Here is a 12,214-nt window from a genome sequence, read left to right on the forward strand (position 1 = left end):
GCCCCAGAGCCCTGAAATTAATCAAGCTCACCAATCCTAAATCCACGTACCCCGCGCACTTGCCCTTTCCTGCAGAAACCACAAGAAGGGCTCCTGCCCACACCTCCCGCACTCCCTCTTCTTCCGGACGCAGCTGGTTGCCTCCCCCTGTAGTGCCAGGCTGTGTGGCGTGCCCCCTCATGAGAACAGAGTAAAAACCACCTTTTCAATGACATCATCTCATGATGTGTGGGTCTTACCCACCGTCACATTATCTATTAGGACATGATTTATAACAACCCTGCCAGAATACCAAGACAGATGGGAACCTACAATAGCGTGATCCCAGGATCTGACCTGATGTGGGGCCGGACGTGGGGGTGCCGGCCGGAGCGGCAAATGTAGCAGCCACAGCAGGAGTCTGTTTGGCAGAAGCTGCCAATGGTTGTCGACTCACCTTGTGCCCCAGCAGTCCCACTCTTATTTCCAACCAACATAGTGCTCACACAAAAGAGAGTGCTTATACATACAAGTACAGGAATGTTTGCAGCAGTTTTAATGTGAAGAGCCAAGAACTGGGAACAATGCAAAAAGGCTACCAGTCGGAGAGAGGACCCAAAGAGTGGGGCTTCTTCATAAGGTGGGACACTAAGTGGCAACAGCCAAGAACAACCTGCTGCTGCACACAACCACGCAGATGCTCAGTGAAGGGACACTGGCCCGGAGAGCACACTGCTGCTGTTCTCGGTGCACCAAGTTTCAAAACAGGGAGAGTGTCCCAGGGCAACAAAGACAAAATAGTGTGAACATACTGGTGTGGGGTCTGATTGAGGAGGGCCTGAGGGAGTTCTGGGCTCCAGGAATATTCTGTTTGGACCTGAGTGTGATTACACGGGTACATATATGTGTAAGAACTCAAGAGTTGTTCACTTAAGATTTGTTCGTTTTGTGATCTGTTGACATAGCATAAGTATGAGAGAAAAAGAACAAAAGACCTAAGTCTGATCGCATCACTGGTTTGCTGAAGCTTCCTGGTTCCTGTAGGCTCTGGGCCTGAGGGTGCCAATTACACCTGGCTGTGTGTGACCCCATTTTCTCACCTGTCATGTGGGTACCCTCCAGGAGGTACTGGGGCTTGGCGGAGGGTGCTGACTGGAGTAGCAAGGGGGCAAGTAGCAGAGAGGGAGGCAGGGGTTGGCTGGGGAAGGGGAGGGGGGCTGGGGCAGGAGGTCTGTCTTGTGGTCACTGGTCATGGCTGGAGAACACTGGTGGGCATATGTGGGGGGGTGAGGTCAGGCACTGCAGGAAGAAATCCAGGATGTATAAGAGATGCTTGGTGGTCCCAGAGACGGTGCTGGAGAGGCTAAGGGGCAAGAGTTACTGGAGTTGGAATCTGATCCCAGGAGGAGGCAGGACCTTCGGCTAGAGCATCCAGGATGACTAAGAGAACTGTCAGACACTGGAATGACTAAGCATGACCAGCAGACCCACCCCTGTGCCGTGAGACGGTGGATTTTGTGTCAACTTGCCTAGGTTCAACATTATTCTAGATGTTTCTGTGAAGATGTTTGTTAGATGAGATGAACAAATCAGTAGATTTTGAGTAAAGTAGATGACCCTTCATGGTGTGGGTGGGCCTCATCCAATCAGTTGAAGGCCTGAAGTGACAAAGACTGACCTCCCATGAAGAAGAGGGAATTCTGCCAGCCTACTGCCTTCAGACTCATGCTGCAGCAGCAGCTCTTCTTCCCTGGGTTTCCACCTGCCAGTTACCTGCCTTGGCTCTCCAGTCTTTTTTTTTTTTTTTTAAATATTTTATTTATTTGAGAATAAATAAATCACAACAGAGAAAAATCACAACTAGGCAGAGAGGCAGGCAGAGAGAGGAGGAAGCAGGCTCCCCGAGGAGCAGAGAGCCCGATGCAGGGCTCGATCCCAGGACCCTGGGATCATGACCTGAGCCGAAAGCAGAGGCTTTAACCCACTGAGCCACCCAGGAGCCCCTTGGCTCTCCAATCTTGCCAGGCTGGCCCAAGGGGATGGTCCAGATTGCATGGGACAGGTGAGACCCTGGCAGTGGCCCCTGGCCCTGTAAAGGCGAGCACCTGGTAGCCATCTGAGGCCATCCCTCCCCATAATCACATATGAATATCACTCTAGTAGCGCTAAGAGGCCAGGGCTAGACAGTCGAGGGAAGCTGAGAAGGACTACCACCAGCTGCTCCCTGGCTGTGCCGCTTATGGACAGATAGCAAGATACACAGGGTCAGCTCTCCAGTAAGAGGAAGGACGGGCATAAGAAAATCACCTTTGCTTGTATTTACGTTGAATCAGGAGGAAATGCCAGTATTCATTTGAGCTACTGAACAGCAACTTCTTATGGTTCAATGTACTGTTAGCATTCAAAGGCTGGAGAGGGGTGCCTGGGTGGCTCCGTGGGTTGAGTGTCAGACTTGTGATTTCTGCTCAGGTGGTGGTCTCAGGCTCAGTGGGGAGTCTGCTTAGGATTCTCTCTCTCCCTCTCCCTCTGTCCCCCTCCCCACCCCATTCACGCGCACGTGCTCTATCAAATAAATACATCTTAAAAAAAAACAAAAACAAAAACAAATGGCTGGCAGGATATCCTGTAGATAACAAATCTCGCTGCAGTGCCATCTGTGGCTTCTTGGCCCAACAGTCTGGGTGGGGAGGGGGCTGGAAGGAAGTGTGCCAGGCCTGGGGCTGGGTGCAGGAGGCTTAGACTTCTCAGCTTAGACCTTTCTATACAGTTGTGATTTTTCTGAATGTATTACTTAGTAAACTCCTAAAACTAAACAAGTTTTCAGTGATGGAGGAGGAGTAACTGGGAGTGACCCAGCAGCAGGGGGAGGTGGGGTGGGTATGGCTCTGGCCTTAGAGGCAGAGAGGTTTTTAAGTGGGGTAGGGATAGGTCTGCATTGACTCGCGGATGTGTTTGAGGATTCTGTTTGTCCAAAGTAAGTGTCACACTTAAATCTGGGTAATTTTAGTAAAAATCCAGACTCTGGCTTTTTGTGAAAGGCTCCGGAACTCTGACCTCCTTGGCCAGCAGTCCCTGGCCACCGAGGGCTGGCAGGGGGCATATGTCTTCCCATTCACTGCGCCCAATTTGGCTGCCTGCACTGTTTATATCTGACTGTCCCATTAACACCTGAGTGGGCCACCTCAGGCATAAGTTGATCGAACCAGACAGAAATAAAACTGTTCAGAAAACATTTTGATTTTGGTGCTTAAGTCTGACTACACAACTTCTGTGTTGGGAACAGCCCTTCCTCATGGTCTCACCCTTCCCAGAGAGACTGGGCTCATCCTGGGCACCCCTGGCTCAGAGCCACTGCAGAGCATTCCCCACCAGGCCCCAGCCACTTCTCTGCCCTACCCGAGGCCCACTCACCCTTTGGGGTCCAGCTCACTGCTCAGGCTGGGCTGTCTGCTGTACTGGAGGCTCATAGTGCTGGATAGAAGCCGCCTCAGCCGTGTCACCGGCAGGGACTTCGAGGGTTTCTTTGGGCCCTGCCCATCTGGAGGAAGCAGAGGAATGGTTTCCACATACCCCAGCCCAGGGCAGGACTCTTCCAGCTTGGGGCAGTCACATACCTCTAGAGCTTGTTTTGCCCTTGTTCCCTGGTCCTACAGGAAGCAAGGGAGGGTTCCAGATGGCTTCGGCTGGAGCCAGAATTTCAGCAACACTGCTTGAGGGCACAGGGCTCCCCAGGATCCTCCCAGCCCTCTTCCCCTCAGTTTCAGAACGATATGCATGGGAGAAACGTGCCTAGGGTCAGAGTTAGAGCAGGCCCTATCTAACTCGACTGGATGTGTGGGCTGAGCCACCAGGCCCCAATGGGCACTTACTGCCTCTGGCTGGGGCTTTGTGAAGCATGGAAGGGGCCCAGCCTGTGGGTCTCCATGCCCTAGATGGACCCAGGGGCTGGCTGTCTCTTTTCTGCTACCTTTGTCCCCTCCTGTGGAGAATGAAATGTTCTCTTTTGGGGGCTCGGTGGCCTCCTTGGTCTTTTTGAGATCCTGGTGCTTCTTCTCCTTTTCTTCCAACCACTCCTTGGGCGACAGCTTGTATAGGAAGTCCTTGTAGATCTTGTAATGCTGCAAAGTGTCTTCAAATTTGGAGATTTCACTAGACCCGGGAAAGGGTGGTGAGGTCAGGCTCTGCCTGCTGGGACACCCCTCCAGAGGGGACTGCCCCTGAAGCCTGGCCACACCTGGCCAAGCCTGGCGTGCTCCTTGTTCTCCTGGGGACAGGCATGGCATCACTGCTGTGCTGGGGAGATGACATTGCCCACTGGGGACCAATGGGGCTCAGACCTCCACGGTGACAGTGATCTGTGACTTTGGAGTGGCCGTGGACCCGGGCGACCCTGTGTGCCAAGTGAGCCCTGCCTCCTAGTGAGGCTTTGGGAAAGTCACTGAATCTTTTCTTGGCCTCTGTCACCTCATCTGTAAAATGGGCAGCTGCATCTGTCAGGCTTTGAGTCCCTAACTTATGAGTCCCTAAGCTATTTAGTAAGTCTGGGAGATGAAGTCATGAGGTCTGTGCTGCGCTGAGGCTCCTTTTGGCCTTGGGAGAGGGGTGGAGGGAAGGGCAGCAGACCAGGATGGGCAGGCACTCTCCTTCAGCTCACCTTTTGATGTTCATGATCTGGGTGGTCAGTTCACGGATCTCAATGATCTTCTCCACTTTTGCTTTGGTCTCCTTCTCAGCCCTGGGGGTGGGGATGGGGGTGGGGGCAGGGAGCCAACCGCAGACTGTTAAAGGGGGCGTGTACACTGCCTTGGGGGAGTGGGGGTGGGGTGAGGAGCCGCCTGGGGCCCCTGGGCGGCTGGGCAGATGCAGGCAGTTTGGGCACTGGTGCAGAGTTCCAGGGGGCACGGGGTTGGGGCGCGCGGGCTGCCCCTCCGCAGGGGGCTCACGCTCTCAGGGCCTGAACGGAACTGCGGTCGTTCTCCCGGAGAAACTCGTCGAACAAGGCTGCGTCCTTCTCCAGGGACTTCTCTGCCTGCTCCAGCTCTGCCTCCTCCTTGGCTGCCAGCATCTCCAGCCGCTGGATCTCCTTCCGCTTCATGTCCAGGGCGTACTGAGGGCCACCAGAGCAGGAGTCAGGCTCCTGGCTGGGAGAGCCCCCTCCCTGGACCCTCTGCGCATTGTAGCTGGGCCAACCTGGATGAGGAATATCTGCCGCTTCTGGTTAATGTAGATGTTCATGTTATCAGATTCCATCTTCCTTTCTGCAAAGATAGGAGGAAAGCCTCTGGGGGGCGGGGTGGGCAGCGCGGGAGAGACCCGAGCTGGGCCGAGGATGCCAATCCCGGCATCTGCTGTGCTAGGAGGCTCAGGTTATTACAGGGACTCTGGGAGATTGAGCCCTGCCTCTAGGAAAAGGAAAGAAGGCTCTGTTTATGAATTGCACTCTGCATGGCTGGAGACTGGGCCAGGTCTGACTATGTCTGACTCAAGCCTCTCTTGCTGTAGTACTCTTCTCACCTGGAGTAAGACTCTGGACACCCCCACACCCATGGACATTTCATCCAACGGGATCTAATAACGAAAGTCCTGTTAGGTCAGGACCTGCATCGGGGTGGAGAGAGAATAATGGGGCACCACGATCTCTTTTTTGGGGGAACTCTAAGCCCCCAGGATCCAATTTTAGTAGACGCTAAGTCAGCACACCAGGGTTTCAGCCAGGTGGGAGGAAATTAAGGTGGGCATCTGGAACACCTTCTGGAGGGCAAGGAGAGAGGTAATGTAGCTGGGGTTAAGGGCCATGGGAGCCTCCTTCTCTTGTCTTTCTGGAAAGAAGGGCCTAGAAACACCCTGACTTTGGAGAGGCCAGGAACTGAGGAAAGGGCCTTGGAACAATGTGGCTCTCTGCATTATCTCTTAAACCCTCTCCTTTCTGGAAGATGCTGTGGTGTGGGAGTCTTAAGTCTAGAAGCCTGGCAGAGACCCAGCTTGGCCTCTGTCTCCCTGGCCCACCTTGTGGGAAGACCCTTTCCCTCAAGGAGACCCAGCTCCCCACTGCAAGTCAAATCTGGGATAAGGACAAGTCTTGTGCCTAAACCTCCTGAGTCCAGTCTTCCCCATCCAGACACAGCTTGCCTTTCCCAGATCTTGGGAACAGAGGGTGGAGACAGAAATGAAAACCTTGCAGTGCTGCTGTTCCTGCTCACACAGAGCTGGGCACAAAAGTGTCAGAGTGAGCTTAGGGCTCTCCACCCCAAAATAAGCCATGGGGCCAGGCGTGGAGGCTGGGTGTCTTTTTGATTAATATTCCCGTTCAATATACCTGCAGCCCAGCTGGGCCAGGTCTGACTATGGGCAGATTATTGTCTGGGCATATTCTGCACTCAAGATTTCCTACTGGGTCATAAAACTAATAAGAGCTCACACACACACACACACACACACACACACATACAGTTCCTTCTAATTATATGTAGCATCTAAAGACGTTGGCTCATACAGCCCACGAGGTCTGCAGTGTCATTGGCCAGGAGAGGAAACTGCTGTGCAAAGGAGTTGAAGAGCCCGCCCAGGATGGTGAGGTCATTCAATGCTGAAACTGAGATCTGAACTCAGGGAATTTCATGCCACACGGACTCATCAAGTTCAGGTACTATATTTTATATGTGTGCAATCTGCATTCATGTGCACAGTAACGTTCCAAATGCAGGCAATATTGGGATTCAAAAGCTTTTAAATTTGCAGTCCATTTGGCACTGATCTGTGTGGCAGTGGGAGGCAGGATCAGACCTGAGACCTCCACATTCCCCATTGCACCACAGCCCTGCCTCTTCAAGCACTTTAAAAGCATGAAGGGCAAGACCTGACTCCAGAAAAAGGGGGCACCTTTGGTCATGCAGAGCTTCCACGCTGTGTGGTCATGGAAGGCACGTAGCCGTTCCGCCTCTCTGCGCGTCTCCTGGTCCTCCATCTCGTCCTCCAGCTGCAGCTCCCGACGCAGGCTGGTGTGCTTGGCTGACACTTTGGAGGAGTAGGTCATCTTCTCGTGCACCTGCAGGGTCGTCTTCTGCTCCCGCTCCTGGCAGGCGGGGCCAGGTGGAGTTGGGCAGTGCCAGCATCTACTTCTACCCCCTCCCCACCAAGCCTAGGACATGCTTCCTTCCCTCAGCATGTGGCCCAGGTCACCAAGGTCGGAGAGAGGGGTCCTGCATGTGCCGTCGCTGCACAGGAAGGCTGTGGAGCTGTGTGTGCCTGTGGAAGTGCCTGGGATGCCTTGAACACAGCTCTCGGGTTGAGAGGGAAGTGGGCAGGGAGCACTTTAATAGAGCGGGGTGAAGGTGGGGTCCCCAGGGGAAGTACAGTTAGCCCAGTTAGATGGCATTCAGTAGTGCAGGGACATACTCACTAACAGATGATTCCTCTTTCATCTGAAATTCACACTTACTGTGATCTGCTAAATCGGACTCTCCAAGGTTCAGGGAAACTAGATCTGAGCTTCCAAAAGAAACTCAAGATCCCTGGGGTTTGGAATGGGGCTGGAAAATGTGCATTTCCTGATGTATCTTTGGTCACTGGTTGAGTCTCAGTGGGAGCCACTTGTCCAAGGAATCTCAGATACTGAGCCCTGAGTTGGGGCAGACAGAATCAGCCCAGAAGGGAGCCTGGAACACTGGCCATGCCCATGCCCCTGAGAGTGTGTCCCAAAAACAGAGCCCATGCTGACCACTTTTTAGTGGAGATGCCCCAGGTGAGTCCTCCCCGAGCCTGGCTGCAAGGCTGCTTGCATGCCACAGAGGGTGAGAATGGACAAGGGGCCTTGTATGGGGAGGCAAGACAGACTATGCTGGGGTACAGACAAGGCAGGGGCTGGGGGTTGGGGCCGGCTCCAGGACTCCCAGTTACTGCTGAGGGGCATGCGTGTCTGTGTGTGTGTGCCTGTGTGCTTGTTCGTCTGTGTATCTGGCTTCCAAGAATTCCAGAGAGGGGGATTGTGCGAGGCTGGAGCAGTTGGGAGGGTGGTGGTCTCCTGGGGGAGGTGTGAGGGTCCCTGAGGTCTGAGATGGGTCTTGCAGGACAGGGAGAATCTCGGGAGCTGATGACTTTTGGTGCAAGGGAAGCAGATGTAAAGCCTCGTGGTTGAGGCTAGGCCCCAGCAGCCTCTAAAAGCCACTTGGACAAGGCCCAGGAACAGTAGTGATAAAACCATGTGAGAACAGTGGGACAGGTCAGAGACTGGAGAGCTAGTCAGGCTTCTGAAATGATTTTTTTTTTTTTAATGGTGAGCCACTGGGGCGCCTGAGCAGTTCAGTGGGTTAAGCATCCAACTCTTGATCTCAGCTCAGGTCATGATCTCAGGGTCATCAGGCTTTGTGCTCAACTTGGAGTCTGCTGGAGATTCTTTCTCTCCTTCTCCATTTGCCCCCCTGACTTGTGCTCTCTCTAAATAAATAAACAAAATAAAGCATTCTTCTGAGAAGGGCAATCAGTCCTAGATACTCACTGCACGAGACTTATTCCGCTCCTGTTCTCTGAGCAAGAAGAAATCCACATCTCCAGACACATGGAAAGGATTTGCAGAACGGTCAGGAGCAATCGTGGACACTGGGGAGAGAGATACTTCATTGGAGAGATGACCTGGCTCTTCTAAATGGTGGCCTGTGTCTCGGGAGTCCTGGCATCCCCCCAGTCCAGCATGAGGAACTTGAAAGCACAAGCTAGTGGCAAATGTTCTCTTGGATCTGGCAGTACCTGAAATCCAACCCTGGACCTTCCAACTCCATAAACCCACCTGTCTGGTTTAACGTAGTTGGACATGGGCATCTGAAAGAGACCTGGTGAACCCAGCACAATCTGTGTCTCATATGTCTGGCTCCTCTCAATTAAAGTCTCAGGAACCCCCATTCCATAGAGGAGAGAAGCAAGAGTCGGGAATTGATGGGGCCAGCTAGCAGGAGGTTGGCCAGCTCCAAAACAGAGGCACCTGCCTGCAGAGTGGCAGTGGCACACCAGGTGAACATATCCTGTCTGCAGGATTCTCCAGGAGCTTCCCAGGGGAAGGCTGAGTTTGTGGGTGAGTGAGGCAAAGCACCTGAGGCCTAGGGGGTGGAGGACAGGGCAGGAATTTGGGAGATGGGGGCTGTCAAGGACCCCAGCTCTGCTGCTCTCCTACTCCTGTGGGTAAGGGAGAGATTCCTGCTGCTCAGCTCATCAGGGACAGAACCCAAGAGGCACCAAACTAAGGGCTTCAAAATATGGATGCTTTCTCCCCTTATCCTTGATTTAGAGGAAACAGGGTTCCTTGTAAGACCAAACCAAACCAAACAAAACACTTTACTTCTTAGAAGTAAAAGAGTATGAGAACAAAATAACTCCTCCACTTTGAAAAAAACTGTGGGTGACATTCTGGGGGTATTGCTTCTAGTAATTTCTAACACCTATTTTTTAATAATTTCACATCTTTAAAAAAAAAACCACTTTCATCTTCAGCAAATGCCTGGGAAATTACTAATTCAGCGAGAGCTCTGTACGCAATTACAAAGGGGTACAGTAAGGCAGGACTTCACCAGGGCATGTCGGGGGACCAAGCGTGGCAGCCACATGCTGCCTCGGGCACTGGTGTGCCACCACAGGCTGGCTCTTGGTAACTGACTTTCTGAAGGGGGAACAGGGGCCAGGGGCTGTGAGCATTTCCAAGCTTCAGAGCCTTATGCCGACCTGCCTTTCTGGAGGTTTGTCCCATTTTACACCCTCACCAGCAAGAAGAGACTGTGAAGGGGATTCGAAGTTATGCTCTGAGGGTCTCAAAAAACCTCCGCAAGAGAGCCGAACTTATGAATGAGTGAAAGTGGAGAAGCTGGCAAACTCCATCCTGCTCAGGCCATCCAAGTGAACCAGAGCAGAAGCGAGAGAGGTGGCCTTCTCTGGCCAGTGCGACCCCAGCAGTCACTTAGACGGCTCCCCGAGGGTCTTCGCCTGCACCCATCGTATGGAGGGGGCAGAAAAGCTCCAAGTCCACAACATCTTTGTACTATTCTTTCAAATTTTCTCTAAGAATGAAATCCTGTCAAAATACTTTACAAATCTGAGTGAGAGGAGTAAAGAAAGATGACCAGCTCCTAGGCCCCGCTGAGGGGATGAAGCCCACAGCAGCCTCTGCTAGGTCTTAGCCTGGCTTCTGGAGATGGGAGAATGCAGGAGGGGTCGGTCCAAGACAGGGAGAGGTCACAGGGGCAGTGCCAGCCCCAGGAACATCAGGGACCTGTGGAGAGGAGGGACAGAAGTGGGATGGGCTTGTGCGGGTTTGGAGCATGGACGCTCGTCCCACACCTAATCATGACTTTCTTTTACACACGAATTTTGCGGTTGCTAGAGAGGCTCTGGAAGAGACTTCAGGGCCTTTCTGTCCGAATCGGGAGGCTGGGGAGGCAGGTGTGAATGGTGCACCGGGCACATGGCTTTGCCTCCCCTACCAAGCCAACCCCAGCCCCCAGAAATGATGTAACACACATTCAGAGAACGCACACAGCTCTGGACAAGAAGGGATGACTCTGGGTGGGGGGGGCGGTGGGGGGGAGTTGCCAGGGAGCGTTGGAAGAGGGAACGTGGCGGGGATGGGGATGGGGTTAAGTGGGGGCATATGGTCCAAATAGGCTGGCCTCAGGGGAGGAAGGTATCAGGGAATTGATGGCTCTGAGTGCAGCAATGGGGGCACGAGGGACCTGGACAGAACTGCCGCAGCTTGCCCCCCCGCATGTCCTCATTCCCACTCTCTCTCACTCCCTGTGTTCCTCCAGCAACCCCAGGCAGGGGTCCTAAATTCAGAATAGTGAGGACTGAGCTCGGGTGAGAGAGGCAGGGAAAAGTTAACAGTCTTGACGTATCCAGATTGCGGGGCAGTAGCATGTGTGGACTGCACATCCCATGGCCCCACGAAGTCATTAATTAAGCTAGTTAGCCAGCACGGAGCACTTAACCATGGCCAGACTTCACCTGACTGAATGTTTGTAACAACCCTGAGATGGGAAATATCATTACCCCTGGTGAGGAGGAACAGAGGGACAGAGAGGTAAAGGTGAGCTGTTCAACCTGTAGTAGCAGTGTGGAGACTGGCTTCTGAAAACAGGAGCTGCTTTTGCAGTTTGGCAAGTGGGAAATGTTTCCGGGTGGGAAATGTTTCCGGGTGGAAATATGTTAATGGGAAGATGAGCCTACAACCCAGACTGGCAGTCATTTGAAGCAGATCATTCCACAAATGCCAAGTTGGTTTCACATTTAGTGTCACATAATACACCCCATTATGGTTTTTTTCATATGGTTTCACAGAATACACCCCATTATCAGAATGAGGGAGAAAATGATGTGATCTTTTCAAGGGATGCAGTGAAGGTGTTTGATACAATTCTAAACTGATTTTAAATCATAGTCATAGCAACCTAGGAAGAGGAAGGAACATCCCAATCTGAAAAGGGAAAGTGTGTGAGCTCAGTAATGCCCCCCCAGAGATGTCCACGCCCTAAACCCCAAACCTGTGACTAGATTCCTTTATATGGTAAAGGGGATTTTGTAGATGGGATGAAGGACTTCGAGATGGGAGATGGTCCTGGATTAGACAGAGGGAGGGGCCTGTTGTAATCACAAGGGTCTTACTAAGATGGAGGCAGGAGGGCCAGAAGCAGGAGGAGTAGGTGTGATGACAGAAGCGGAGGTTGGAGTGACGTCACAGAAACTGGGCAGGTTGTACTACTGGCTTGGAGCCAGAGGGGGGCTGGGAGCCAAGGACACGTGAGCCTCTAAGCTGGAAACTGCAAGGAAGCAGATTCTCCCCTGGAGCTTCTGGAAGGAGTTCTGTAAGATTCATTCCAGACTTCTGACTTCAGAATTGTAAGATAACATATTTGTGTTGCTTTAAGCCACCGAGTTTGTGGTGCAACAGCCACATGAAATGAATACAGGTACCTACAAGAAAGTTCTAGGAGGAAATATTGCATATTTCCCTTCCAGGATCAGACACAAGGCATGGATACCCATCTTTGCACTTCTAATTAACACTGCAGTTAGGCAAGAAAAAGATATAAAAAGCATAGTATTGGAAAGGAAGGGCAAATAATGTCATCTCAAGGTGATGATGTGAGTGTCAAGGAGAAAATCCGAAGAATCTACCAACAAAATGGTTACAATTAGATTAGAGATGATTTATAGGTCTGATTGCAAAGTGAACACGAAACTTGTGTAAGATACAGCA

At 52.3% G+C, this 12,214-nt stretch overlaps 2 protein-coding genes across 4 annotated transcripts in view; one reads left to right on the top strand and one right to left on the bottom strand.

Moving 5' to 3' along the window:
* Positions 1 to 12,214, top strand: part of ZXDC (ZXD family zinc finger C) — a 96,419-nt gene that overhangs the window by 60,423 nt on the left and 23,782 nt on the right. The gene's annotated exons all lie outside the window — the stretch shown is intronic.
* The window catches only part of CFAP100 (cilia and flagella associated protein 100), a 49,418-nt gene that overhangs the window by 21,453 nt on the left and 15,751 nt on the right, over positions 1 to 12,214 (bottom strand). For 2 of the 3 annotated variants that reach the window (XM_013055358.2, XM_013055355.2), the window contains exons 4-11: positions 8,474 to 8,574; positions 6,859 to 7,051; positions 5,170 to 5,237; positions 4,923 to 5,086; positions 4,634 to 4,714; positions 3,947 to 4,128; positions 3,594 to 3,626; positions 3,391 to 3,517 (exon numbers count right to left, since the gene is read on the bottom strand). In XM_013055358.2, coding sequence (XP_012910812.1) covers positions 3,391 to 3,517; positions 3,594 to 3,626; positions 3,947 to 4,128; positions 4,634 to 4,714; positions 4,923 to 5,086; positions 5,170 to 5,237; positions 6,859 to 7,051; positions 8,474 to 8,574 — 949 coding nt within the window. The remainder of the gene's footprint in view (positions 1 to 3,390; positions 3,518 to 3,593; positions 3,627 to 3,946; positions 4,129 to 4,633; positions 4,715 to 4,922; positions 5,087 to 5,169; positions 5,238 to 6,858; positions 7,052 to 8,473; positions 8,575 to 12,214) is intronic. The other variant, XM_013055361.2, reaches the window with a different exon arrangement.

Source organism: Mustela putorius, unplaced genomic scaffold (assembly GCF_011764305.1).
Source record: "Mustela putorius furo isolate JIRA1106 unplaced genomic scaffold, ASM1176430v1.1 tig00003850_pilon_pilon_pilon, whole genome shotgun sequence".
Lineage (NCBI taxonomy): Eukaryota > Metazoa > Chordata > Mammalia > Carnivora > Mustelidae > Mustela > Mustela putorius.